The sequence below is a fragment of the Chelon labrosus genome (genome assembly GCF_963514085.1).
Source record: "Chelon labrosus genome assembly, chromosome: 3".
Taxonomy (NCBI): Eukaryota; Metazoa; Chordata; class Actinopteri; order Mugiliformes; family Mugilidae; genus Chelon; species Chelon labrosus.
The window spans coordinates 7,468,546-7,496,276 of NC_140339.1; the positions used below are offsets into that span (position 1 = coordinate 7,468,546).

At 43.4% G+C, this 27,731-nt stretch overlaps 1 protein-coding gene across 15 annotated transcripts in view; it reads right to left on the minus strand.

The window, feature by feature from the left end:
- The window catches only part of LOC311485491 (bromodomain adjacent to zinc finger domain protein 2B-like), a 63,322-nt gene that overhangs the window by 17,195 nt on the left and 18,396 nt on the right, over positions 1 to 27,731 (minus strand). For 7 of the 15 annotated variants that reach the window (XM_084540933.1, XM_084540942.1, XM_084540934.1 and 4 more), the window contains exons 3-15: positions 11,968 to 12,156; positions 8,253 to 8,444; positions 8,005 to 8,166; positions 7,389 to 7,585; positions 7,073 to 7,279; positions 6,258 to 6,869; positions 3,932 to 4,700; positions 3,386 to 3,655; positions 2,733 to 2,793; positions 2,529 to 2,637; positions 1,629 to 1,730; positions 826 to 1,048; positions 196 to 288 (exon numbers count right to left, since the gene is read on the minus strand). In XM_084540933.1, coding sequence (XP_084397059.1) covers positions 196 to 288; positions 826 to 1,048; positions 1,629 to 1,730; positions 2,529 to 2,637; positions 2,733 to 2,793; positions 3,386 to 3,655; positions 3,932 to 4,700; positions 6,258 to 6,869; positions 7,073 to 7,279; positions 7,389 to 7,585; positions 8,005 to 8,166; positions 8,253 to 8,444; positions 11,968 to 12,154 — 3,184 coding nt within the window. In that variant the 5' untranslated portion in view covers positions 12,155 to 12,156. Of the gene's footprint in view, positions 1 to 195; positions 289 to 825; positions 1,049 to 1,628; positions 1,731 to 2,528; positions 2,638 to 2,732; positions 2,794 to 3,385; positions 3,656 to 3,931; positions 4,701 to 6,257; positions 6,870 to 7,072; positions 7,280 to 7,388; positions 7,586 to 8,004; positions 8,167 to 8,252; positions 8,445 to 11,967; positions 12,157 to 19,112; positions 19,164 to 27,731 lie in introns of those variants that run through there. The other 8 variants (XM_084540936.1, XM_084540931.1, XM_084540944.1 and 5 more) reach the window with 4 other exon arrangements.

Here is a 27,731-nt window from a genome sequence, read left to right on the forward strand (position 1 = left end):
AAGCTTTGCTTTAAGGTGATGAAAATGAATATCAGCCAACATACAAAAACAAAGGGTATATGAGCAGCATACGTTTTTTTCCAAAGGACCTGCTGGTCTTTATACTTGACTCATTTAGATCAAAGTAGGCTGAAATGACTGGCTGACCAGCTGAATAACCTTCACCGGTATTTTTAAAGCCCTGTGCTCTCTTACCTTGCTGTTTCCGAGCTTCCTTGGCTGCACGCGCCAGTGCTTGCTTTTCCAGTTTTCTCATAAGCTTCATCTGGGCAGCCTGTCTGGCTATTTCTACACAAAGCAGAAAGAAAGCCATTGTTTGTGAGACATTTCAAGGGAATACCTAAGTGGTGCTATAGTCTTGCATAGCATTGTTTTGCTTTTATAAAGTTTACGACCAATTATAAACCCGTAAGAATGAAGTATATTTACTGATTTTGTCAATTAACACATAAAATACTGAGATATACCATATATGTTAAAATATTGTTTACAAGAGAGTGGCTGACCATCAGAATGTTCTGGAGGCATAAAAAACATTTTTAATTTTTAATAGCAGCAGCCGTGTTTTTATCAAAGCGCACACACACAAAAGCCCACAAACATCAAAAAGACATGATAACAATGCTGGTTCATCTTGACAAGTATCTACATTATCACACATGATGTAGGTGGATCTAACAAATAAGCATGACAGATAAAAACTGATGTGTCCATATACTAAAATAAAAGACTGAATTTGGTCTCCACGACGTGACTAATGTTTTGTTGATTAATGGCACGCACAGGTATCACATACATATTTCAGGGCTCATTTCCTCTGCTAACCTTGAGCCTCTAGTTTGCGCAGCAGTTTGACCTCACTGGGACTTGGGCCCTCGGGCGCCAGTGGATCGCCCACATTAGGGGGTCGTCCCTTCCTTCGTCGGTTACCTTTGGCACTTTCGCCTGCTAACTGACGCTCTGAATTTGGGGGACGACCCCTGCGTCCTTCCATCGCCAAAATACGAGGAATGACCTCCTCTTCCTTCAACAGGCTCCACTGTAAACCCTAGGGACAGAAACAAAGTAGAGGTGGAAAGATTGGGGAGAGATATAACCGATAATGACTTGTTTGCATTTGTCATTTAATGTGACACAAATTGATCATTAGCTGGCTCTCGCTAGACTCTGATTCAACTGAAACTGAAAAACAACATTCTTCTATCTATTTTAAAACAATACATCACTATATTTTCTATGATACACAGGCTAAACTGTAAAATAAATAGGAGTTCATTTATGTTCATTAAGTTTTATGCAGTCTGCTTCTCTTGCCCCTCAGCACTGTATAAATCTATTTTCATTATTCTGCGTCCAGTAATACACCACATTAATTTTCTAGTTTATCTCTTTGTGTCACAGACACATAACATGGCACATATCATTGGTCACCTGTGGAAGTAATGTCAGGTGATTATTACATTTCTCCATGCACAGTGAGAGGTCTATGAACTAGGACTACTGAAGGTTTTGGCTGATTCCTATCCATGCCCTGACAGTGACTGCTGCATGAAGCTTTGCCTGCCACTAGATGAAAAGATGAACAGGGATCAGGGAGAGAGAGAGAGAGAGAGATGAAAGGCAGTCACCTGGGGTCCTTCTCTGGCTTCATAGAAGTCACCAACCCTTATCTTTGCACTGAAGCTAAAATTATCACGCGCGATGCCACTTATTCCATTTCTGGATAGATACTACAGAAGAGAAAATAATAATGGCGTTGGTTTAGGCAGAAAAAAAAATGCGAAATTAGCGACATTGAAAAGCAACTGGGAGGTACTAGATTGGAGGGAGTCTACGGTTACAGTGCATCTGTGCAGTGCTACTAATCATTATAAAAGCCAGGGGACAAAAAAGAGCAAAAGCTCTCAGGAGAGAAAAACGTTCTGACCTTGGGGTGCACAATTCAGGCCCTTTCTTATTTATCTGAAGCATTGCTAGGCTTTTACTGCCTGCTGACTGGCTGGCAGTGAGTGAATGTTACTGCATAGACAATGTTTAGTTTGCACCGCTACAGTCAGAGGCAGTTCTGACAATCAGCGTGATTGAGCTTTTGATGAAGCAAACAAAGAAGATGATAGTCTATAATATACTGTAGTGTAACGGGGCCAAAGTTGTGCATCCCAACACTAATCATTAATCATTTGGGGGAAGGAAGGAGAGGTGAAAAAGTGGCACAAGAAGTGAATCTAAGAATATCATCTCTCACTATTAGGGTCAAAGAAAGCAGGGAGGGGGCGGGGTGGAGTGCAGCTGGAGCAGTAGCATAGATAACATATAACAAAATACTGATACACAAGCACTTCCATGAGCAACGTGGATGAGCAGCTTTGTCACTATTAGCAAAGATATTCTCCCATGACGAATCATAAACCATTCTGCCAAAAATAATTCCCACTTTGAAAAGCTAAACTGCTCATCGGTTTGCTCACGAACGTTTGCTTCTGTATCACGGATGAGACTAAAACTGCAGCGCTGTGATGCCCGGGTACCTTCATCACATCTGGATATTGCCTCAGTTTCTTGCCACAGGGGGCATAGTAGGCCACCTCGCCATGCGGCCGTCCGGCCACTGATTTGATTCTTGTTTCTCTTCGCCACCTAGGTTTTCAAGAACAAAACAAATAACACAGGCGATCACAAAAAATAGTGTGTCATGTGAGCTCTCTTTTTTTTTTCCAGCCACTTTTACATACCCCAACTCCAGAGGTATCATCAACTCCTTCTCATCCATCACCCTCTTCCTCTTCCCTAAGCCTGTGGAGAGACAGTTCAACCATAAATTTGACAGAAAAACCTCCCATACGCAGTAGCAGCTGATGAAGACCCTAAACTTAACCAGTCGTATTGATCACAAAAGTTAAATACATACACAGTTCTCTACATGGACGTATCAAAGTCCCCAAACTGAAACTCAAAGTCTGATGTACGTAGATAAAAGAACAAAAGCATAAGAGGAAATAAATACTTACAGTAAGAAAAAAATGCCTTCTTGGAACATGACTTACAAGGTACACATACAGTAGGTCCTATTTTCTCTGATCTGGGTAATCTCTCCGCATTGAAAGAGGAGGAAATGAACCACGTTGTTGTGCCAAACAAGTTGTCAGGGCTCTTAGGCATGTCCCTACAGGACCTCAGAGCTCTGGTTAAGCCATGACAACCTTCTTACTGACTTCCAAAAGTCTCTCTTTATAATCATCTAAGGATGATATTAATATACTTCCTCTAAGGAACTTACTTTATCACTGCGGTATACGGTATAACAGTTATTTGTGGTGCTATATATGACTTTACAGTATGATTTGATTCTTAACACTATCTGCATGCAGTATTTTGAGCACATTACCTAATGGAGAGGCAATGCTATAAGAAGAAGAGCCTGGAGTGCTGTGATAGGCCAAGGCACTGGAGCTGGTGGCGATGGTGGGAGTCTTGATGACCTGTAGGTTCAGAGGGGAGCAGCTGGTGGCGGTGTGATTGGTTGAGGTGTTCAGTAGTTCTGGGCCTTTGGTTAGCCTGCGGGAAGTCATCTCCTTCTTAGATGATCCTGACGGCAGCAGCTTTGACTCCTTCACTTTCTTCCCAGAGATGTCACTGTCTGAGTTGCTGTCAGACTCTGCGATGAGACACAAAGTGGGTGAGACTTTTAAAACGCAGAACCAAGACTCTTTTGCAGGGCTATATTTTGAGGCTTCCTATAGAATTTACTCAATCAACGAGCGGAAACAATCAGCAAATTAATTGGTTAGTCAATGCACTGTAAGATAAGCAATTTAGAATACTATAGAGTAATAATATACTGCTGATTTGCAGCCCTGACGTTAACATTTTATCATCATCTCACTGGAAATTGTCAATATAACATTTAGTGCTGTGTATGGAAGATACTGACCTGACAGACTATCATCTGAGTCCTCTTCATCCTCCTCCTCCTCCTCCTCAAGGTCGTCATCTTCATCATCATCATCATCTCCTGAATCGTCAGATTCCTTGTTAGCTGGCAGACCAGCGGTGGGGTTACACATCCCAGGGATCCCCACTCCAGGAATACCAACCCCAGGGATACTAACTCCAGGAATCCCAATCCCGGGCTCTCCTCCCCGAAACAAATCTACTAGAGACTGTACCAGATGGTTCTGAGAGAAGCCCTTCCAGGCAGCTAAAGGGTCTGCTTGTCCTTGTCCCTGTCCCTGTCCCTGCCCCGGCCCTGGTGTCTGTCCTTTACCTTTCGGGGTCTTGTTCTTTCTGGATCCATGGCCTGTTGCATGGGGTGAGGTAGTCGGGGGCTGCGACGGAGGCCCAGCCTGGGCGGTTGCTTGGGTCCTACTTGCCCCTGTGCTCAGATTGACAGGCATCGACCCAGAATCTGAGTCGCGCTGAGGGGACTTGCCTTGAGAGGCAGAGTCTTTGCGAGGTTTGGTGATGAGGGCCAAAGGTGCGTCCTGAGTGGTGCTTTGGATGACTCCATTTGGGTGATGGGGTTCAGGGAGACCCAGCAGGGCACTCGAGAGGAAGAGGTTGGAGTGATTGTTCTGGGGTGGAGGAGGCGGAACGGGTGGCAATGGCGATGAAGACAGAGATGTCCTCTTGGGAGATTTGTTTGGCCCCTGCTGCTGCTTCTTTCGCTCAGCTGGGAACGTCTGCCCTTGGGACATGAGAGTCTGGGAACAGAAGAGGAGAAGAAGAGGGAAAGAACGCGGAGAGGCAGGGGAGTCGGGGGAGGGACGGAGTGAATAGGAGGAACAAAGAAAGGTTAGGGAAAAAAATTAGAAAAGAAATGGGACAAAGTGAAGTTGCTCTAGCTGTCAGTTCGCATCACTGTTGATTGTTTGAGCAGGTGACAAAACTACAATGCTGAACACTGGTACAGTTAACTGTGCCTAAGCTTCTTTTGGGGAAACAAAAAGAACATAAATGCAATAACCAAAGGCATTGTTCTCAGCCAAGTTCACAAAAAGAGACACCGTGTATCTCTCTAAAATTGTAATTACTTGTCTGCACATTTCAAAAGCTCCGTCGTCATTATCACCATGCGGCTGGGCATGTTTGCCTTTTTTTTACAGTGATGACAAGTTTGCTTCAATCTGTGCTTAAGCAAAGGCAGGTTAGACTTTAATGTTGCACTTTCAACTGGATGTGATATGAAGTGAAACAAATCAATTTCACAGACCATGAAATACAGTAACAGTGCTGAAACCACGGGGGGAATTTAGCTCGTTGTAAACTTCTCTATACTGGTAAAACGAAAAAGGGAAATGATTTCCACAGAATAAGCTGATCTCAATAAGTTTAGCTTATTGATTACTGCGCTATAATTCATATTTTATCAAAAGAAATGTTATTAGTGTAGTCAGAACCAAATAAAAATGTCAGTTTTCATTGCATTACATCTGATTCGACTAAAAACTGAAATAATACAGTAGAATGTGGTCCCAGCACATGCCTTTGCCTCAGAAACCATTTCATCAACAAGAGACTATCCACAGCAGTCGAGGAAATGTAACGACTGTAAATCAGTCCAAAGATGTTAATAATTAAAAGCACATAGAAACCCACGATGGTGTGTAGATCACAGAGCTTAATGAGCGATGTGTGAAAAGAAAGTCTGAACTAGATACAACATATGCCGGTGAAGTAACTGAGACTGACACTTAAATTCAAATGAGTGAGACTTGAGAGAAAAACATGGCTAAAAATGTCATCACATAAACCAATACAGAATGAAATCTGATGAAAAGCGTTATTACAAGTGAGTTTTGGTGCATTTGCTAAAGTAGCAGTGACAAATGGCCATGAAGTGCATGTGTGAGTATTCCTTGTGGTCATTATAAATAAGTAAATACCAATTTGCATTCGCTACAGAAGAACACGACAAAAATAATTAACTTAAACTTCTTTAGAAGACGCCATTTAGAACATGTTTCCCTTTAATATAAAATCCCTGATTCCTGTGTGTGAGAAACTGCAGCAATATGTTGATGATTTCCTTCTTAATTGAGCTTCCCTCTGTTTCCGTCTGCGAGCCGCTTGAATAAATGTGGTTCAATAAAATACATCAACATGACTGCAGATCTAACACTCAGCACCAGGGAATATTTTCATTACTGTCAACTATGTTCAACCTTTTTTTCTGACTAAAGCTTGACTAAATCTCACAACATACTGTGAAGTGTCAACAGAATTGACAATATTCAGTTGCACTTTTCAAGCTGGCTTACCTGTTTGAGCCTGAACTCATTGATCTGCGCAAGTGAAGCTTCCAGCAGTTTCCTTTTGTTGGATTTGGCGGTGCCAGGAGCAGCGCGCTTTGGTTGCTTCAGCGAGGACTTCTGTGAGCTTGTTAAAGATGAGGTCAAACCAAAAGATTTCGGGGAGGTAGACATCGGGAGGGTTGAACGGGGCGGAGAAGGGACAGAGAGAGGCTTGGGGGAGGAGCAGAGGGAGAGGGGCAGGTGTTGGGGGGAAGATGAGGGCAGCAGTTTGGGAGGTTTCGGAGAAGCAGTGCTGGAGATCGCCTTCGGAGATGTGGTGAGAGGTATCGGGGAGGAAGATGGTGAAGACTCCCTATTGGGTTGAGCTAGGAGTGCCAGGGGCTTTGAGTTGGCAGCCAGGCCAGTAGACTGGATCACACTAAAGTGTTGCTGTGGCCCCTCCGTCCGGGACCTGGAGCTGTGATGGGGCAGTGGTGATGTTTGGGACAAGGCAGGAGGAGAGGCAGAGCAGGGTAAGGGCACAAGGGTTGGGGGGTTGGATGGGACCTTCTGGGTGTCTTTCTTGTCCTCAGAGAGTGATCTGTCAGTCTTTGCAGTTCCAGTGCTGGATAACATAACCTGGAGAGGAAATAAACAATTTATTTAAATTTATTCAACATTTCAGGTATTATTTTAGTGAATGAAGGCACTAAACACCATTGAAGTGTAGCTGGCCATGTTAACATGTTGGCGTCCTGCTTTGCGTTCACACTGTTTGCACGTCATTATTTCCATTTAATAAAAAATGCCTCTACTCTTGATTATCTACGTTTCTTCTTTACCTTCGTTTTCTTCTTTGTCCTCTTCTCAGAGTCTGAAAATTCACTCTGCTTGTCCTCCTCGTCGTCATCCTCGTCGTCGTCGTCGTCATCTTCATCATCCTCTGCCAGGTCTTCCAGATCACTGCTGAGGGACCCGTCACTTGAGCTGTCTGAGGATGTGCCTGATTCGCTCGCCAAAGAAGTGTCCGCTGGCTTCTTCCGTGGCTTCTGAATTGAGAGGAAAACTGTTTGAATCAGCTCGACTACATAATGCAGACCTTGTGAATTTTACATGTCACATTTTCACTTCAAACTGAGGAATAAACCCAGCACTGACCTTCTCTTTAGGCTTCTGAATTGTCTTTTCCACCAACTCTGCTGGATTGTTCTGAGGGCTGCTACGGTGGCTATTAGAGGGGTCGGAATTTTTGGTTGGCTTTTTTGATGCCTGAACAGGAGCCGGATTTGCAGAAAAGCTGCCTGATTGTGTGGTAGGAGGACAGGCCCCGCTGCCATTCACTGCACCATTCACCCCTGGAAACATAAAATCGGCTGTATGACTAATCAGCTCCATCTTCTCTGGGAACTTTGCAAGAAGAGATAATGGAATAAGGGCGATACAAATATTGATTCATACATGTATCTCATCAAAAATGCTGGCTGTTCGAGGCACAAACCCAACATGATTGTTTTACATAATAAAAGATAAATTAAAAGATACTGTGAAATTAAAAGAGTGCGAGAAACCGAGATTACGAGAGGGAACATGAGGGAAAGAACGAGACGGAGGAGGTTTACAGAATCACTAAGTGAGGACTAAAAGTCATTAAATCTAGCATGAAAAGGAGAAATCTCATAAGACAAAGTGGATTTAGGTTGTGGAAGACACACAGATAGATATTGTGGGAGAGGAGAGACGGATCAATTACTAGGTCCTGAGAATATTGCTGTACCTTTAGCCGGGGCATGGCTGTTCTTGCCGGGCATCCTGAGCTGAACAGGACTGACGTTGTGATTGGGCTGAATGTGAGGGGCGAAGAATGGAGGAAAGCTGATGAAAGAAGGAAGAAAGGCAGCAGCTCCCCGTCCGTGAGCTTCAGCAGCTCGCCACCACTCTGTCAGAGAGGAAAGTAGTGTAGAGATTTAAGGTGCATTCCCATTTGGCCGACTGCTGCCCAAAACATAAACGTCATCATCTTACCAGAGAGGGCTCCTAACTGTGGGTGGGCGGCCAGAGCAGCTGACATGCCTAGGGAGCCCAGGCCCCCAAACTCAGGCCTGCCAGCTCCGGCAGAGTAGAGGGCTCCGAAGGCTGGGTGGTTAACCAGAGGGAAGGCACTTGACAATGTGGAGCCGATGAAGGGCTGCTCTCCTGCTGCTCCAAACAAACGGCCTGAGATAGATCACAACAAAGTAGGGCATGTTCACATGTTTTTAAATGCAATCCTCAAAAAAATAAAATAGTATAAGAACACAGTGGCCAACAACACAAAGCAACAAATGTTCTTAACCTTTAAATGATTCACTTTTAATAAACCAAAGTCTTGTGAGTTCTAACGGACAGGAAAAGGAGAACATTTACCTTTTCAGTCTTTGCCTTTCCACCAAATCTTAAAATAAAAAAACAAACACTTGCCTTTGTTGGCAATCAATATGATGCTGATTTGGTTTGAGTTTACTGTTAAAATATTTCCGTGCTGATAACTGTTATTATTTGAAGACACTGTTTCATAAAGGAGGTGATTTTTGCTTTGAGCTCCGGTGTCTAAAAATACTCACTTCTAACTTAATTTTACTATTTGTATGTATTCAACATCTTTTCTTCCACAAAATTCCACTTTGACATTGGCGCACAGTTAGTATGACAGTTGTTTATTGCACCTTAGCACAACTCACTTGCCCTACTGTTAGTTTTGTATATGTTTATTTGCACAGAACGGGAACACTGTTCTCCAATTACCTCCTCTAAACTCTTGACGTAAGAATCGACAGGGTGGAAAAAGTAGATTTACACCGCTTTTGAAGGTGTCGCTTTTTATCCATCCTTTTTATGACTACAGAAGAATTACACACATAACAACTGTTTTCTGTTTGTGTAAGAATTAACTTAACACAGAGCTAACACTGCACCTAATTTTAAATGGCAGCCATACTGTTTCCGCATGACAGACTAACGATTGCTTCAGCTTTATGTTCATGTATATGAGGTAAAACATTCGCATTTAAATTGCACAGCATTTTGTCATAATCCAATTCCAGCAAGGAACTATTTTTGCATTGATATTTTCTCAGTTTAAAATGAGTGTCAGAATATGTTGCACGGTGACAAAGATTGCATATTCCTGGCGAGAAAAAGGAGTGTGTGTATAAGGTGTAAAAAGCTAACCTCCTTCTATCCTTTTGGCATTCAATTTCAGCACAGAAGAATACTTCATCAACATCATCATCGTCTAGCGTTTTCCTGAGCACAATCATTTCTGGCAGGGGCGACTGCCACGTATTACCTCCTCCCAGAGTCAGATGCAATTTGGTGTGAGCATATTTCATGCAAATTCAATTTCTATTCCAGAAAAGGAGAGCAAGCCTGCTTGATGCCTCTGCATAAGCCAGGTAATACACATGCAAAAAAAAGTGATGACTGAAGAAAAGAGAAGTGTTGTGCACAGTGCAGATGAAAATGTCAAACTACTATACACATGCACACACCACAGAAATGTAAAGCGGAGTGACAGTGGAGCATGGTGTTTTCTGAACTAATGTAGTCCAAGATATAATAGTAGAGTTAGTTACATATGCTCTCTAGTAAAACACTGAACGTGACTATAAATGGCATGGCTGTACAGATGATTCTCAGAGACTATTTTAAGTGAGAATCAAACTGATTGTGGTTGTGTGGCCTTACCAGCATGCTGGCGGTGTGACATATGAGCGTATAGCCCTTTGTGTTGGCTCCAAGGCCCCTCTCTGCCACAAAATCTGCCTTTTGAATGTCATTAGAATATGCTGAATATGTAGAGCCCGCCTTGCCAGCGTCGGCTAGTGGATACGAAGATAAACGACTGCAATGCAACCCCCAGAAAGGCCAGCCACGGCATTCACTTGTGCCTGGGGTGCCCACCTCTCTCCCGCGCACCCCCTTCCTTTTCTAGGCAACACAAAGTGACATCTGCAAATGCCTTTTCAATATTAATGCAGGCTTCCAGAAGGCGAATAATTAAATCTAAAAATTTGAAGGGAGAAAAGGCACGGGAAAGACATACCTAGGATTACCTACTCGCTCTTCTTCACTCTGTGTCTCTTTCTCCCTCCCGCTCCCTTGCCCTCTTTCTCATTCTGTTTCAATCCTTCCTCCACTCTGACAAACTGCACCGCCTGCTTTTTTCATGTTTGGATGCTGCCGAAGGGGGATTAATTTGTTGTTTGTTGCAGTCAATCAAATTTCCACAGACAGATTTAAGTTAATTGCATCCGTGAGTTGATCCCAGAAGGAGAGAGTGCTACAAGCGCCGATCAGCTTTTATTCTCCGAGTGATATCCTCATCAATGACACATGCACACACACACACACACACATATTTATATATAAACAGAGTCTGTGCTCATTTTTATGTTTTAAGTTATGTCACATTTGCAAAGGGACCTTGAGTAAATGCCTGCACAGTCTGTGATGAGACTACATCTCTGCAATACGTAATTACTGATGTTACACATGACATATTGTAGCTGACTTTTGATATATGTGCGAAAATACCTTCTGTGTTTATGCACATACACTGAACAGGGCGTTGTATGAAACGAAGAAGAGCTGGCTTGCTTGATTCCTACAGAGCACACCAAAAAAAAGTTTGGGACTAACAGTCTGCCTCTCAGCATTTCATCTGACGCTCAGTCCAAAATCGCTTATCTAGAAAATCTGAGCACACGTAATGGCACAGAGGGATAAGAGGGATGTATAATGCATAGGAAGGAGACGCTCCTAATGGCTTCTTCTTTGGGGCAACACTGGAGATATGGAGGACAAAACAAGGGGCTTTTTTTTCCGCTCTCTCGTTCTTCCTCTTCTCGTAACTGAGAGAAAACACAACAATCATGGAGAAAGCTGGATATCCTATTCCCTACTCAGTGCGATGGTGGTTTATGTGTGTAGATGTGCGCGCGTGTGTGTGTGTGTGTGTGTGCGTGTCGCAGGCCTATGAAAAAAACAGCAAGACATTAGGAGATGAGGAGAAAGAAAGTATGAGCAAATGATTCACTCTCTCTCTCTCTCTCACAAGGGATATTTGAAAAACACAGAGATACAAACACACAGACACACACACTCACACCAAATATACACACTCCTCTTTGCTTAATGGCTTTGACCAATACATAGAAAGGAAGCTGGATGCTGGACAGGGCTGACTAGACACTGAGTGGCTAACAAATGTTAAATCATGCAGGCAGAGGCTCTCTCTCTCTCTCTCTCTCTCTTACTCTCACACACACACACACACATGCACAGTGGCGTGCTGAGCCTGACTCTGAGGCAGCTGGAGCCAGAGAGCTGAAGGTTGTCAGGAGACATGGCGAAGCATGTGTGTGTTTCTCACACAAAAGAGCCCCCTAATTGTTTGGGATTCATTAATGCAGCAGCTTTTCAATTGCAACCCAAGCTGTCAGGAAAAAAAAAATCCTTGTAGCTGGGAGAGAGGTGTATTCACGCCGGCTGCAAAATAACTGTATAATTAATACTGGAGGATACTCATTTTTCATGGTAAAGAAACTAGGAGCACTCTGAATGCTATCAAGGCATGAAGGTGACCACACTTAGCATCTTTTTGTCGATACATGAAAACATGTTGTGTGCTGGTATTTTTCTTCTGCAACACTTTGATTTTTGAGGGACAGAAGATTGACAAAAAGGGAGTGTTCCTTACCAGAGTTGCTGAGGGTGGATCCCAGAGCTGAGGGGCTCGGGGCCAGGCTGCTCTTAGAGTGGGGAGCGGGCGATGACGAGGAGGAAGAAGAGGAGGAGGAGGAGGAGGAAGAAGAGGCCACAGGGGAGGAGGTGCGAGCAGCAGACAGGGTGGGCGCAGGGGAGGCCAGCCGCTCTCCAGACTCCATATCTGTCAAACACAATCCAATCAGCAGGGTTACAATAGCAAAGCACACCCACCCGTACACTCACAAACACACACACACACACACACACACACACACACAAACGCATACTGTCACACCTACACAGCATGTTCAAGCACACGCATGCACACGCACACACCTCCTGACACTTTTCCTTTCACATCTCACTTCCCCTGAACAATATTTCTATTTAGCCATGCTCACTGGTTCCCAGCCTCTATTGATTCAATATGGGCTAGGAAGGAGGATGACATGTTTAAGGACTCTTGATAACGGACAACAAAGCGGGTTTTACATTTTGATGCAAGAAAATACCAGTGCTGAGAATGCGCTCCTCAACAGGACCACCACTTTTACAGAGGAGCTCACTCCGCAAAGGTTGAAGTGGGATGTTTGGAATGACAGAGGTTAGGAAAACACTCAACACACGAAATACGCAAATAACACATTTGTCACCGTTCTTTTGTCGTCCGCTGTCCCACAAACATACGGCCACACACACATGTGCAAACTCCCACACATGCACACCTGTGTTTCACAAACAGGATCCTTTCACACCTCCCCGATGAAGAAGCGCGCCACTTAAACGTAACATCACTTTAAGGCCCTTAAAAACAAGCATTGCTCCCCGAGTCCTTTTAGCAAGAACTAAAACTAAATGGACAGGCTTTCAGATGATAGGTGCATTAACCAAAATGTTAGCTTTCCATTATCAGTCCCACAGAGTCACCATGCCAGCCATTATCAACTAACCAACAACATAAACCCCTTACAAGAAATATTTGGCCATTCTGCAGCCAAATTATTCAGCTTTAATCCCTTTTTGCTTACAACTGAGAACACAATGTGGCTATGCCCACACAGCCGCTGACTTGTGGAGCCAAATAAATACAAAACAGTTTCAAAACACATGAATTTGCACACACACACACACACGCAAGGACGCAAACTCACACATTTTAACCCCCACTGCAGACAAGGCACACACACGCACAAAATCACCTCCCCTGTCTATCACATCAACCTGACTCTTTTTCTCTCTTCGCCTTTTCCATATCCCTCTGCCTGACACTAATCCAGGACTGAAAATCCCCTTCAAAAGCACAGTTTGCAGATTGTGTTTTACAGGCAGGCTTTGTTATTGTGTCATTACACATAAACAGTCTCTGCCTCCATCTCTCTTCCCTTCTCTCCCTCTCCTGCCACCCCTCCGCCACCCACCCTCCCTCCCTCCCTCTCTCCTCTGCAGTGGGAGCAGAGCCACTGATTAAATCTCTGAGACAAAAGCTGCTATCCTCTGAATATCAAGTATCAGCCTTTCGCCAGGAGCAACACTGACAAGAGAGAGGGAGAGAGGGAGAGCGAGAGGCGCGGATGACAAGAAAACCTGCTGCAGTCCACGGGGAGGAGGCTGGTGTGCCATCGGACTTGGGCAGCCATGACTGCCATTGCTGCAGTGTAAAGATGGTGGTTGTGTAATTATGAGCAAGGTCAAAGGTCCTTCGAATAGCCTCTCATGCAAGGTGACAGGATGTGAGCTAAAGAGCCAAATTATCAACCTTGAAGGCAAGTAAATGAATGTTACTTATTAGTTACAAGAATTAATTTCTGCTCGAGTGAAGATGAGGAGTTTTATTGTAATCTTAACCAAAAAGTGTTACCTCTCCGCCACACTTTGTCGCACGAACGGCTGTCACACTCTACGCTCCTTCACTTTAGCTGTCACCTTTTAAATGTCAGGTTAGGGTGGAAAAAAAAAAAAAAAATGAAAAGGATTCTTCCGCGAGATTAAAAAGAAAAAAAAAAAAAGGCGACTTTTCCGTGGCCGCTCCTGACAAAAAATGTAAGTATCATTAGACGTGTGATGAAAATGGAGAGGAGCTGTGGCCCTTCGTAATTATCATAATGCACATGAAAACAAAAGGCTCGTGTCTCAGAGGACGAGCAAGCTTATGTGGTGTCAGCTGGTAAGTGAAGCGGATCATTCCCTACCTTTTCACGGGGAAGGAAAAAAAACACAGAAAGAGGGAGGAAAAAAGAGAGAGAGAGAGAGAGAGAGAGAGGGGAAAGATTGAGAGATTGGGAAGGAAAAAAAGAATAAGCAAGACAATGCACTCTGATTTTGTTGTGGGAAAAGGCAAGAGGAAGGAAAAGAGAGGAGAAGATGAAGGACAGGCTGTAAACCATTCCTGTCGTTTCTCAATATCTGCACTTAATGCCTCGCCTTGTCAAAACGTGATGATGTGAACAGAATTGATTTCCCCCCCTAACAAACAACAAAAAAAAGCAATCCCTCCTTTGCAGAGGTGTAAAGCAGAGCTTCCCTCCCCCTCATCTCCTCTCATCTCTCACAATCTCTCAAAGGGCCTCTTTCTGGGATGAGAGACAGAGCAAGAGAGAGAGACAGAGAGAGAGAGAGGACAGAGGGGGGAAAAACCACTGCGAGGCAAGTCCATCTTCCTCCGACAACTACAAACTGATCACTTAGTGCAATTAAATCTAATAACAATAATAAGATTGAGCTCAGCAATGTACTACCAAATGCACAGCCACAACAATGATTGCAACAATAATGGAGCGCCGAGGTATTTAAGGATCCAATCCTGACTTAATTATGAGAAATTAAAATGGATTTAGAATCAGAATTAGCTTGATTTTATAGGTAATTAACGGCACACCACAGTGGCGTTATAAGGCAAGCGTTATAATCTCCGTGAACGGCTAAATCAATTTGACTTGAACAACGCACCAGCCAATCAGCGCAGGGCGCCGCAACCAGAAAACAGCAGGTCTCGCAGATGCAAGGAGAGGGAGAATTTATGCTAATGGTCTGAACTATGATTTATAAGATGTGTTCCGGCGCTGGATTCACAGTCACGTCCACAAATACAACACAGCGCCCAGCTGTCAACGCATGCAGCTAATAGTGGCTGCATGCGGCCCTTCAGGAGATAGTGTAGCTATAAACAGCTCTGCGGTTTTATGATTGCATGTGGCCTTCATATAGGAGCCTTCACATGTCAGTATGATCTGAAAGGAGGGCAGAATACTATAAAGGAGAGATAGAGTGTGTTGCATATAGTGGTGGCGCAATGGCCTGTGCCGCTTGGTATGTGGCCTTAATCCACGCATTTGTTTCGTGGTGTTGTATGTCTGTGCTGCGTGTATGTAACAGCGCCTGGTTACGTATGCGTGTTTTACAAAAGGCCGGCAATATATGTGCCTATAGAAGTGTGTGTGAGCATGTGTGTGTGTGTGTGTCACCGCCTCAAACTATTCAACCTCCCATGTGTGTCACTCCTGCCCCTTTTCTCCTCACCCCTTCAACACACACACAAAAAAACACACACACACGGACACACAGTAACAGATGGCTGATACTAACTGAGATAATCCGCCAACAGAGTCATCAGCATGGATCAGTGGTAATCAGAGTGTGGACACAATGTCTCTTCTCCAGCCGTAATGGAAGGAGCGCCTGGCGCAAGAGAAGGGAAATGCATTATTCCCCATGATGCCCTGACCCCATTCAAAGACACACGGTGGCTCCCAGCTCTCTGTCTTTTTTCTTTTTTTTTCTCTCCTTACCGCAGACGACAAAGACTGTATCATCACTGCTTCTGCAACAGTCACTCTCTCCTCTGGATCTCTTACTCCCTGCCTTTTATTGTGATCCGCAACTGTGTCAAACACAAGACCCCTATTTAGCTGCATCCTGCTCCGAGCAGCTAACAAGAGAAAATGTCAACATAGTAAGAAGTGTGTCATGGGGAAGGTGGCTGGTAACGAAAGGGATTGGAATGAGTAATCATCATCAGCATTTGAGAGTCATTGCGTTTTTGTTTTTTTTTTCTTACACAGTTATTTTTTGTATTACTCGAAACAAACATATTGACTTTTCTACACTGCCATTTCTAAAGGGGGATGAAGTTCTTTCTGAGAATTGATAATACTCGTCTAATATCCAGACACTCCTCTGGTTACCAGGTGACAAACAGTCAGTGAGTTCTCATGAATCACTCATCACTGAAAAGCACGCACACACACACACAAACAGAGAGAGAGAGAGAGAGAGGTACTTTCTGTTGCAACAGCGTTTGTGAAAGTGAGATCATTAACACGAACTCTGAATCAGCAGGAACATCTTTTATTTCTGACCTTGTATAGCTGTTGCTCAGTCACACAGTGTTTGAACTTCCCATCCCTCTTTTTGTGTGTATATATGTTCGTGTGGGTGTTGTGTTTTTGTAGGCACGGCATGTGCATATGCATGGACGTTTGTACTTTGCTTGCTCGTTGGTAATGAACACTAACGGAGCAAGCTCATCTTGTTTGAAGGACTGCGCACGCAAGAGCTCGCCTGACCCCTTTTTCTCCACCCTTCACCACCCACCCCACCCCCCACGCGCACACCGTCAGCCAGGAAATGACATAACCAGGCGTCTCTGCAAAAATTAAGTGACAACCTTTGTCCAGTATCAAACATCGACTGAGAACATTTAAAGAGACAGTATGTACTCTGTGATAACACGCTGATTGCATGACTTTATTAATCAGCTAAATGTTATCGTTCTGGTTAATTTGCGGTGTTTAACGTGTGTTTTATAAGCAACACACTCCACTTTTTTTATTCATAATGTTAAAAAAAACATAGTGAATAATGGTACTAAACAAGATATTTTAAAAACGGCATAATTGTGTTGTAAACTCACAGTTGATTGCGCCAGAGCTTGAAAGGAGTACAAAGAGACAACATGCCCCAGTGTGGCCTGTCTAGGTGACAACAACTTGAGTGACTCAGACCCCTCCCTCGGCGCTGCTCCTGCCCAGTGACAGATGGCAGAGCGGGGCATGTAGGGGATGGGCACCATCTCTCACCCTGCCTGAGCTAGCCTTGGCAGTGGTGCCGGCCACAGGTCTTATTACAGCCACGCCACTGCCTGCCTGCCTTCATGTAACACTGAGAGCTTACCACGCTAGAGCTGCTTACTGCCTGCCAGGGTAAAAAGGTAATGATATGGTCCTGTGTTCAACAAATGGGAGAGTGTTAGTAGTGAACAGTTTCCAGACTGAGTCTTCACTAGGCCCCGCCGTAACCCACATACACATGCGTGTCCATGTAGTGGTAAAAGGCTTTAGCTAGAATATAAAACTAAACGGTGTGCCGTACGCATTCTGTATATATTTTTGAAATGACAAGAAATCAGCTCTTGCCAAATAGCTTTATTTGCCTTTTCAAGCATACTGTAGATGCCAAAGGCTGGAATCAACACCCCTACTCACCATCCGTCTCTGCTGGGTTCCCACTGACAATAATGTGATTTTGGGACATGGTGATGACTCGGTAGAGAGGAATAGGATAGGCTTGTCACTTGTGTTTGATGTCAAACCTATGTGTGACAGAATAGTGTTACTCAGCTCAACCAGACATAGTACTACTCCCATTTCCTGGCCATAAATAGAAGAGAATGAGCTGGCATTGAGTGTGTGTCGTGTGTGCATGTGGTTAAGAAAGAAAATCTGTGTGTATCTGTGTGCGCACACGAGCACACCCATATGCGCCACTCTAAGTATCATAAAGTAAGCTCAATAAGAAAATTCCCATCTCTTACGCTCATTCGCATCTGCATCCAGCCAAAGCTAATTATTCTCCCCATGGTAACCTAGCAGGGTCTTCACATCAAAAAACCAGAAGTGTGCATCAGGCAATCATCCCTGATGAATCTGCCCTTCTCCCTCTGCTAGCCACTCACACTCATCTGTCTCATTGCTCATTACGGTTTTTCTGCAGACTGAACCAGATCTTCTCGCCACTGGCTTCATGTGTCTACACGAATCCATAATGACTCTGGAGCAGTTCGGAAGCACACAATAACACCATCTCGATGTTTGTGAGAACAAGACATACGTTCACGCAGTGCACATGTACGTGCACGCAGACAGGTGCCCGGTGCATTGGAGGTGTGGTGAGCAGGTGCCTGTTAAGGTGAATTACCACTTTGATTACAGACTGTTACAGTATTTTACATTTTCTCAATGCCCAATTTTCACAACAATGCTTCAATAACTATGCAAAGAGCCACACTGATGATTTGCAAAAACTGTTCCTCGAGGCCTCAAACATTGAGTTTAAATACCAAGTGAACCACTCACTTCAGAAAGAACGTCCAACAAATTAAATACAGTGGCTAAAATCCTACAGCAAACACCTTTCGCAGATGTTTGCACAGTTAAATCATCTCATGTAATTCTCACGACAATGTGCGGCAAAGGAGTGTTGCAATACTAACTTGAAAATCTACCTTTTTTGAACTGGATCTAGAAATGATCCAATACAGGCACTTTATTGCAAACTGGCATTTAACTGTAAGGTTGATCTCTCTCAGAAACTTAAAAGAAAATTAAAAGAATCCAAAATTGCTAATTAAATGCTGAATAATCTCTTGCAGTGACTTGACAGTATGGTCTGCCCTGCTTGAAACGAACAGAAAAACAACACTCTGTTAACAGAATAAATATTTTAAATGATGTATCGTTCTATGTATAGTGTGTGATTTTAAGTTCGTATCACGTATCAATCCGGTCGTAAGAAAAAAAATATTTATGACATCAACCACGTTTTGTTGAGTGTGATCTCCTGTGAAAATCTAAATAAGACATCCCTCGTTCTGTGAACTGCACATATCTAAATAAATGCAGGAAATACAACAAGAAAACATGGGACTGAATAACAGGAAATAGCATCAGTTATCAGGGAATATCAACGCAAGAAGGGGGAGGAGAGGGGGAGAGGGAGAGAGAGAGAGAGAGAGAGAGAGAGAGAGAGAGACGCACGGGTGGGGGGGGTACTCCAGATATGCATAATGCAAATGACATGCATGTCAAATAGCAAAACAAACTGACAGTGACAGAACAATGGAGTAGCCAGAGAGCGGCAAACCTTGCTTGAGAAATTGTCGAAGCCCCTTCTGTCCATTTCCTTTTAGAAGAAACCCTTTAGCTTTCAGCTCAACTGAAACTTTACTTGCAGTAAAGTAGCGGATGTCAATGTGCAAATGTGACAGAATTCAGATAAGTGGTGTGATGACAGAAATACCTTATCCGCGACTACCAGTCACTAGTCTGGTTTGATGCTGTTCCTGGAGCACGTAATGTGTTGTTTAACAGAACACATGAAGCGGTATATGTGCCACAACACCTCATTTATACCGCTGCCCTTCTCCACGCGAAGCCTGTGTAGCTATACTCCCTCTTTGCCGGTCAGAAGGTGTCCAGGAAACGCTTTCATTCTTATTAAAAATGACCGGTTACAAAAACGTCTCATGTTGCAAGAGACAATTTGTCAATTTATTTACGGATACAGAGTTAATCCGCAATAATTCTGATAATTAATTATTCTTTTAATTGAATTTCCAACATTATATAGTTCCAGCACTGAGTGGCAGCTGCTTCTGATCATATATGATAATAATGAGTTTAATCTGGATCGTGTGTTTACACTCTGATACAAATGATTAATCGCCAGTAAATTATTTTACACTACACATAATCTCGCAATTCTTCTTTTGTCTCACTCAAGATCACAGCAATATAATACCGTGCACAGTGGAGTCGTATTTGCTTTTAGAATTAAAGACACAGAAAATGGAGAATTGTGTTGGCTCATGGTATCAAGAGGTGGTGGCTCCACGGTTTCAGCGCTCGCTAGTTCATTTAGCCGTTAATATTTTGCTAAATAAAGCGGCTGCTCACATCTCTGCCTTATCTCTTCTGCAACCCCCCCCCCCCACCTTAACACCTTTCTCCCGCCCAATCTCTCGTCTCTCACTCTGCTTTTCACACTTCCTATTATTTCATCCTTTTGTTGAAATCACCATTAATAACACCCGCACATAATGACTTCATTAAAAGCACCCCGGTTTTGTGCCGAGCACAAACAGACAAACGCTAAATCGCAAATTAAGTTAAACACACACTTAACACGAGCGAGTGAAAAGAAAGCAAGTTTACAGGTGTTTAGAGTGGCACAAAATCCACACTGCTGCGTGTGGGTTCGAATGCCGAAATCAAGTAAGCAGTTTCGACAACAATCTGGCAACACGGGGTCTGCAGAGGGAAAAATCCATCAGCATTAAACTCAGTATGTCAATCACTTGTACTCCTCTGCTCAAACGGATGCTTTACTTAATGTTAAACATGTGAAAATGACTGGCTGGAAGAGAATGGTGTTGTATTGACAGAGAGGGAGGCAAAGCAGCAGGCAGTCAGCCACTCTGTTCTGCTTCACTGCAACATGGGAGGGAGGCCAGCGTGGACACACACACACACACACACGCACACACACACACACACGCACAGATGTAAAAACACACATACAGGCATGTACACAAGGGCAAGTACACACTTGCACAAATGCACACTCAGTCATAGTCTCTCTCTCTCTCTCTCTCTCTCGCTCTCTCTCACACACACACACACACATTTACACACAGTGCAGCAGGTGAGGTGCCAGCACATCACAGCGCTGCCATTTTTCAGTGTCTTGCTCAGGGAGAAGCGCTCTGACATTTTATGAAGCACTCTGCAGAAATCAGCAGCTTGTAATGGCGGCTGGACTGTCACTCCTTTCCACTCCTCACACTCCCTCTATCTCCTCTCCTCACGCTGCTTTTAAGATATTATCTGCCTTGATTAGCATAACCTAATCAATTTTACAAAATTGGCTTTTAATTACAAAGAACAATCTTGCCTTCTTATTCTCAGTTTAAGCTTTAAATTGTCTTTTAAAGACGGCAAACCGAGGCGGGAAGTAAAACACCCGTGAAAGGCTGGAAAATGCGACCCATCACACTCTCTCTGACTCATGGCTAAAGGGTGTAAATGGCAGGAATAATATTTCATTCATTTGATATTGTGAATCAGGGTTTTCTTTTAAATGGCCCCACCTATTTGCAGTGGAAAAACAATGCAGTTGTTTACTCATAAACACATTTATTTTGAGCCTCGGAATCACAGCTGCTGACATAACTGTACATGCTCACCGGAAAGGCCAAATGATTAGCAACCCAGCTGTTAAATATGTTCCCTGTATGAAACCAGAGATCTATAAGTATGATTAACTCTCTGGCATGTTGTTGTGCCTGACAAGCTCTCTGTTGAGAAATGATTAACTGCTAGTGACTCTACAAAACCGCTGCTAGCACATTAACGCAATGTTTACACTAGCCAGACCCTTACAGAAGCCATTACTGCCGTAGCTAGGCTAGCACTCGTCTTCGGGAGGCTGAGTAGCCTCTGGCTCAACAATTTACAATGATGACAAAGCTTGGCAACCATGCTCTAAAGTTTACCTCCAAAGTTTCACTCAGGGCCAGCACATTTTAGAGCGACTCAAAATAGTATGCCCACAGGAAAAAATATGATTCAACTTGAAATATGTGGGAAGTGTCAAGGCCAAATCTCTCAGTGTAGGCTACGCTATAAACCTTAAACTAAGCCGATTTCATTAATGTGACATTAGCATTTGTAATGAGAAAAGGGGAAAAAACCCTTGGGACATCTTTGTACTGTTACAAAAAACACACACACACACACACGCACACATGCCTTCATATGCCCGCGCACACACAGACACTCGTGCAAACAAAAACACACACAAACACATAAGCTGCAATACCAGGCGCTAATTTACATCCCTATTACACAAGAATCGCAAAATGCAGCCAAAGCACAGAGGAGAGGGGAAAAATGTTGTATTTGCGTAGGTTTTATAATGAAATATCACAGATTAGTTTGTGTAAACGAGCTGTGACAGTTAGTTCAACCTTTACCGATGAACTGAGTAAATAATTCCAGACAAATAAAGCCTGGCATTCACTCCCACTCTGCACTGCTCCAGATAGGAAGGAGGAGAGGGAGATAGTATTGAGGGCAAATCTTCGACGATCTCATCAACCTTTTTTGTGACTTTCCAGTGGACGACTGCGGTACTCGAACCTCATCACTCCGCAACAGCACACACTAAGCTGACTTGTTCCGTATGTCCCTTTTTTAAGAGTCCTAACAAAACATTTGGATTTTTTAGTTGAGGGACAATAAGGTTTTTGTTAAGTCAATATTGACATTCGCATTTTTGATTTGACAAAGGTAGCCGTAGTGTCAGACGCAGTGAAATAACTGTTATAAAAGAACGTGACAAGCCCGTCTAATGTTCCTGTACAGGTAACTTTCTTGATGTATCAAGGTGATATAAACTTAACCACTTGTTTTGGAATGTAAACATATGTGTGTGTGGAATGTAAACAAAGACGATAACTATAAGAGAATCCAAATATATTGCAATGTGTATGTGTCTGTGGGTTATTGCAGGAGTGCCGAGGCAAAAAAGATAGCAGTAACAGACAAACCAGCAGCAATGAGTCATTATATTGTCTATTATTAACTAGTCCCATTAATAAATGATATAAACCTGCATGTTTCCCAACACCATTTAGGCAACTAGCGACTTTTGGTCTGTATCCAAAAGACTCAATTAGACTCATAATTTCCTCGCTAAGTACTGAGATGCCTACTGACTGTGCTGACATGAAGCCTGGTAATGATGTTTGCTGCCCCTGATAGTGAAAGGGGTCTATAAACACAGGATAAAAGCAGCTTTGTCTGGATTTATAAGACTACAAAATTAACTTTTTTTTTTTTGCAAAGGTAGTGACACAGTGTCATAGAGGTCTCCAGTCACTTTAAACCAGAGAACCTGGCATGTATCTTGGACCACGAAGGGCATCAGGATGATTAGCGCTTCTAGTCGTGTGACACTGAAGGAGAATTGTCGCAATTGTTACGTAAGTGGACAAAATGCTCACAGCTGGCAAGCATGTGAAAAGCACAAAGCCATTTGCACTTGTCTCTGAATATTAAGGTAATAAATTAAAGTAAAACGCCTATTCAACATGCACCAGGAACGATAAAGAGGCACTATTAATCAGTATAGTTTTGAGCTCCACTGATCCAGTCGAAAGTCGGTTGTGGACATGTGTTGAATTGTTTTGTGTCTGCGTGTCTTTTAAAACGTGACACACACACAAAAAAAAATGTGTAGAGACAAGTGTGCGAATTCAAAGACAAAAACACTTCAGTAACCTTAATGTTTACAGTAAGAAGTTATTTTATTGTAATTTATGTTTTGTCAGCTGTAACATGTCATATAATAAATGCTTGAGAGATAGCAGGAGACTTAATTGTATGGCACAAAGACAGGGCCTCTGTTTCTGTAAAGAGTCCAGAGTGTGTCTGTAAAGAAAACTACAATAGAGTGAGCTGAGATTAAGACTGCTCAGCACTATGGTCATTACAGTTTGCCTCAGGGCATGCGTAATGTTACTTTGACATGGGTTGCTCTTTCGTTCTCTTCTTTCGTTCTTTCTTTCTTTCCGCTCTCTTATTGTGACATATGATTCAAAGCAGTTCTGTAAAAAAAAAAAAAAAAACAGGTCTCAAAAGATTTAACAACTTGTGTTCCCAAAGTGAAAATGTAATTGTCCAGTCCTTGTGTTCTTGTCCCTGTGCCCTTGCCTACTTTTTTTTTGCCACTGTCAACTGACTAAATCAGGGCAGGATATATTTAGAAACACATACAAAATTTTTCACAGTAAAGAAAAAAAAGATTTCCAGCTAAATATTGAACACGATGCATCATCAAATCTGACACTTTATCCCCAGTATACAGAATAAAAGGATAACAAGAGTGTAAGAATGGGAAACAGCTCCGCTCTACCATTTTCCAGTATCACCTTTCTGTCGCTCTATCCAGGACACATTTTCTCCCCCTTGGGGGCAAATGTAAAAGACCCTTTAAAAAGTCCAGCTGTGCCTTTAAAAGAGTTTGTCACACCAGCAATGGGGTGCTTTGAAAGGCTGCTCGGAATATCCACAAAATAGAGCTCTTTTTTTTTTTTTTCCCCGTGACATGGCCCTATTTCCTGTGTCACCACACTTCCCTTGTGCGGTTTCATACAAAAAGTCAAAATATTTGAGTCGCCATTGTAGACTGTGTCAAACCCAGCTTTGACATTACTGCACTGCAATCACACTCCCACAGGTGGAAACACACATGACCATTAAATACACGCACACACACACACACACACTGTTACCTGTGTCAGACTTAGCGTCACCGCTGTGTCACACTATCTTTTCATGTGAAACCAAACCCACAGGCCCATCCTCAGGATCCTACCACTTCCTAATAGTTGAACCAATCACAAAGCTTGCCATCAGCCCCTTTTTTGTCACCTGATATTATTTCAGGAGGAGCTAAGGAGAGCAAAGAATAATAGAGTTGGCTCAACATGAATTATCTGCTTGTGTTTGGTGTTGCATATCTGTGCCTATGTCATGACGAGTGGATTCCTTGTGTGGTGGGGCTGAAACCGAAGCTGCCTGGGCCTGTTGTTGATAGCTGTGTCTCACCCACTCACTGCCCCAGAGGGAGTCAAGACCAAGACCACTGCTCAGGGTCTGTCTGTTCACACACATGAAACACGGGCTTGGATTACAGAGGGCTCAAATATGACTCATCCCAGGGAGGGGGTGGTGGAAGGCTCTCTGTGTTGTTTTGCACAAATGCGCAGACAGACACACAGTGCCCGCAATGATAGCTACATCACAGGCTCAGAGAGAGGACCTTGTGGTTCCACACACCTGCCAAAGACAGATGTTAAGAATAAATCAGAGAGAAACTCGCAGCGAAGAGAAACGGCGCACCGCCGTAACTCGACTAACTCACTACACAGTACACTAACTGGAGAGCAAACAGCTGCACATGACAACACACACCAGTGATGAAAGCAACAATAGCATGCATGCACCTGACATGCATACAGAAAGCGGGCGGTAAAGGGAGTATTTTACAGTTCCTGTCTCACAGGCTCCACTTGTCTTTTTTGTGTTTTTAGTGCTGTTTTGCTTCTGTGTAACCAGCTTCCATCCTCTGGAGCTGAGGGTGTTTAAGCGCAATTGTTCAGGAAGAAGCTGAAATCCTCCAACGACAAAGACAAACAAGTCACAACAAGGCTGAAAGCAGTGTGGGTGGTTTGGAGAGGAAGCTCTTTTTTTTTTCCGTTGCTGACTAGGTGAATTTCATGATTTCTTCGTTTAAATTTAGCACCGCTGGGTTATGAAGAATCAACACGCTCACAAAGGCTTCCCTTTAAGTGGATGTGTTGCACAAGAATATGCTTGAAAGTCTATTTCAGGCGACTGTGACCTCTAAAAGCACAATTTAAACACCAACACAACAGCATCCTACATCCTGTCAGTCAGTGTGGCACACTTCCTGGTTCCAGAAACCATGTGTCATAAAAAAAAAAGAAAACGGAGATCTGTTCACACAAGAGCCTAGCTTTTTGTCTATGCTGGCAGCCGTATCTATGGGCATCTTGTGTCAGTTTTTTTTTTTAGCTGTTGTTGTCTAACAGGCTTGGAGAGGAAAAGTGGTCTGTCTGTGTATGTGTGTGTGCGTGTGTGTGTGCGCGCGCTATGCTTGTGTGTCATAAACAGACACCCTTCACGCTTTGTGGCCCAGAAACAGGATAAAACAGTGAGTTAACCAGCAGCGCATTGACATTATCTCTTTCTTGCTGTCCTGGAATGCCAGCCTGCTGTGAAACTCAGAATATGCAGCGTCCTGTCATACCACATAATGCGTCTAGATGCGTGCATGTGCATTCTGTATGTGTGTGTGTGTGTGTGCCAACTCAGAAGAGGAGGGAGCGCGTGTGGGTGTTTTGCTTTGTTTTTCTGCATTAGGACAAAGGTGAAAATCTAGGCCTAAACACTTAATCTTCAAATACTAAAGAGCATGAAGCTGACAATGACTGTGAAATTATTGTTGGTAATAAAAGTTAAAATCCAAATAGAATTAAACAAGCACCCGCAACAAAAAAACGTGACACGTGGTCACAAAAGTCTGAAAGTTTGCTCCTGTCCACGCTTGCAATCACTGGCTCAACATTAAGCTCAACTCTGGCCCTTGTGATGCCTATGAGTCTAACATCCGTGACTCAAGAGGTCAGGCAGCCCGTCCATGCTGGGCATTAGGGGTTAAGGGGATGAAACCAAGTGTGAAATGTGAGAAGACAAGCCAACATGGTTTCTCAGGCAACAAATAGGAAGGCGACAAACATATCTCGGTGACTGCGAGGAACGTGAGGTATGTGAGGAAGAAAGACCGTCGCGTCAGCCGTGATTCATTTGAGAGCAAGATGGAAAAAGAATTAGAGTGGCTTTTTGAACTGGCTGAGTTTAGACATGTTAATCAGTAATAGCCTGTTGTACTTCAGACAGGAGGAGTGGTGTGTGTGTGTGTGTGTGTGTGTATGTGTGTGTCTGGCGAGTCCAACACCACTTGGATTTGAGCTGGTTGAAGCAAGAGAAAAGCTCCAGACCAAGAGATAATCCATCTGGACTGTTTCCTTACAAAACATATGGAAAAATGCAGCTTTTTTTTTTCCTCCTTTTCCGCCCACAATAGCTATTAATATCTTGCACAGAACATTTGCTCATGCCCCACTAAGGACTGGAATTCCTCCTGAAACACAGTCATCTTGGAGGATTACAAAGAGGCGGCCAGGCATTTCACACACTCACCATATGCATTCTCTGTGTGCTAGGATGAGCATATAGAGGCACACAAACACATAAACTAATGAACAGCACCGAGCACATTACTCTCCCTCTATCTCTTTAACTCCCTCGCTCGAGCACCGCCAAACACTAACACGCAGGTTTAGGTAAACTGAAGTGACATAATCTAAACTCTCAGACACAACATGACTTCTTCTCCGACGAAGATAGCCTTTTCTCGCGGCTTTGGAAAACAGTTCTCTCAAATATCAACAAGGGTCCCTAAATAATCGCACCAACTACCTGACAGGAATTGTCTTCGGCAGCGCCAAAAACCTGTGTTAAAATGACAGCTCTGTAAATTGTTTTAATTACAGCCGACACAGATAACAGCCTGTGGAAACGTCAACCTTTTCTTCAAGTCCTCTGCAAGATCCAAACATACAGTATTCCCTGCAAAATCGCAGTTGTTGTGTGTGTGTGTGTGTGTGAGAGTGTGTGTGTGTGTGCGCGCGTGTGAATACAATATTCATTTTGCTGCAGGAGGACAATCTATGCATAACAATGAGAGGCGCTAATGAAATCAGCCATCAACCTGCGATACATACATATTAAAGCAGGACCTCAGAGTGTCATTCGCTTAGTGCATCATTTGTTCCCACTCGGTTTTTTCTTTCTGCCACCTGACCTTTAGAGTATGTACTACCCCACCCCACCCCCACCCCCACACACCCCCCACCTCGCCACACTAAAAATAGGAAGGGTACCTGCAGTACTGTGGCGTTATGCATACATGCGTGCAGCGTAACGGACATCGCGATGCATGTCAAAAGTACATACGGCTCTGATTTGTGCAACTAAGAGCTCTAAATAGCATTTATATCATATAAACACAACTAACGATTGCTTCCTCAAAGTTTTGGTACCTGACAACCAC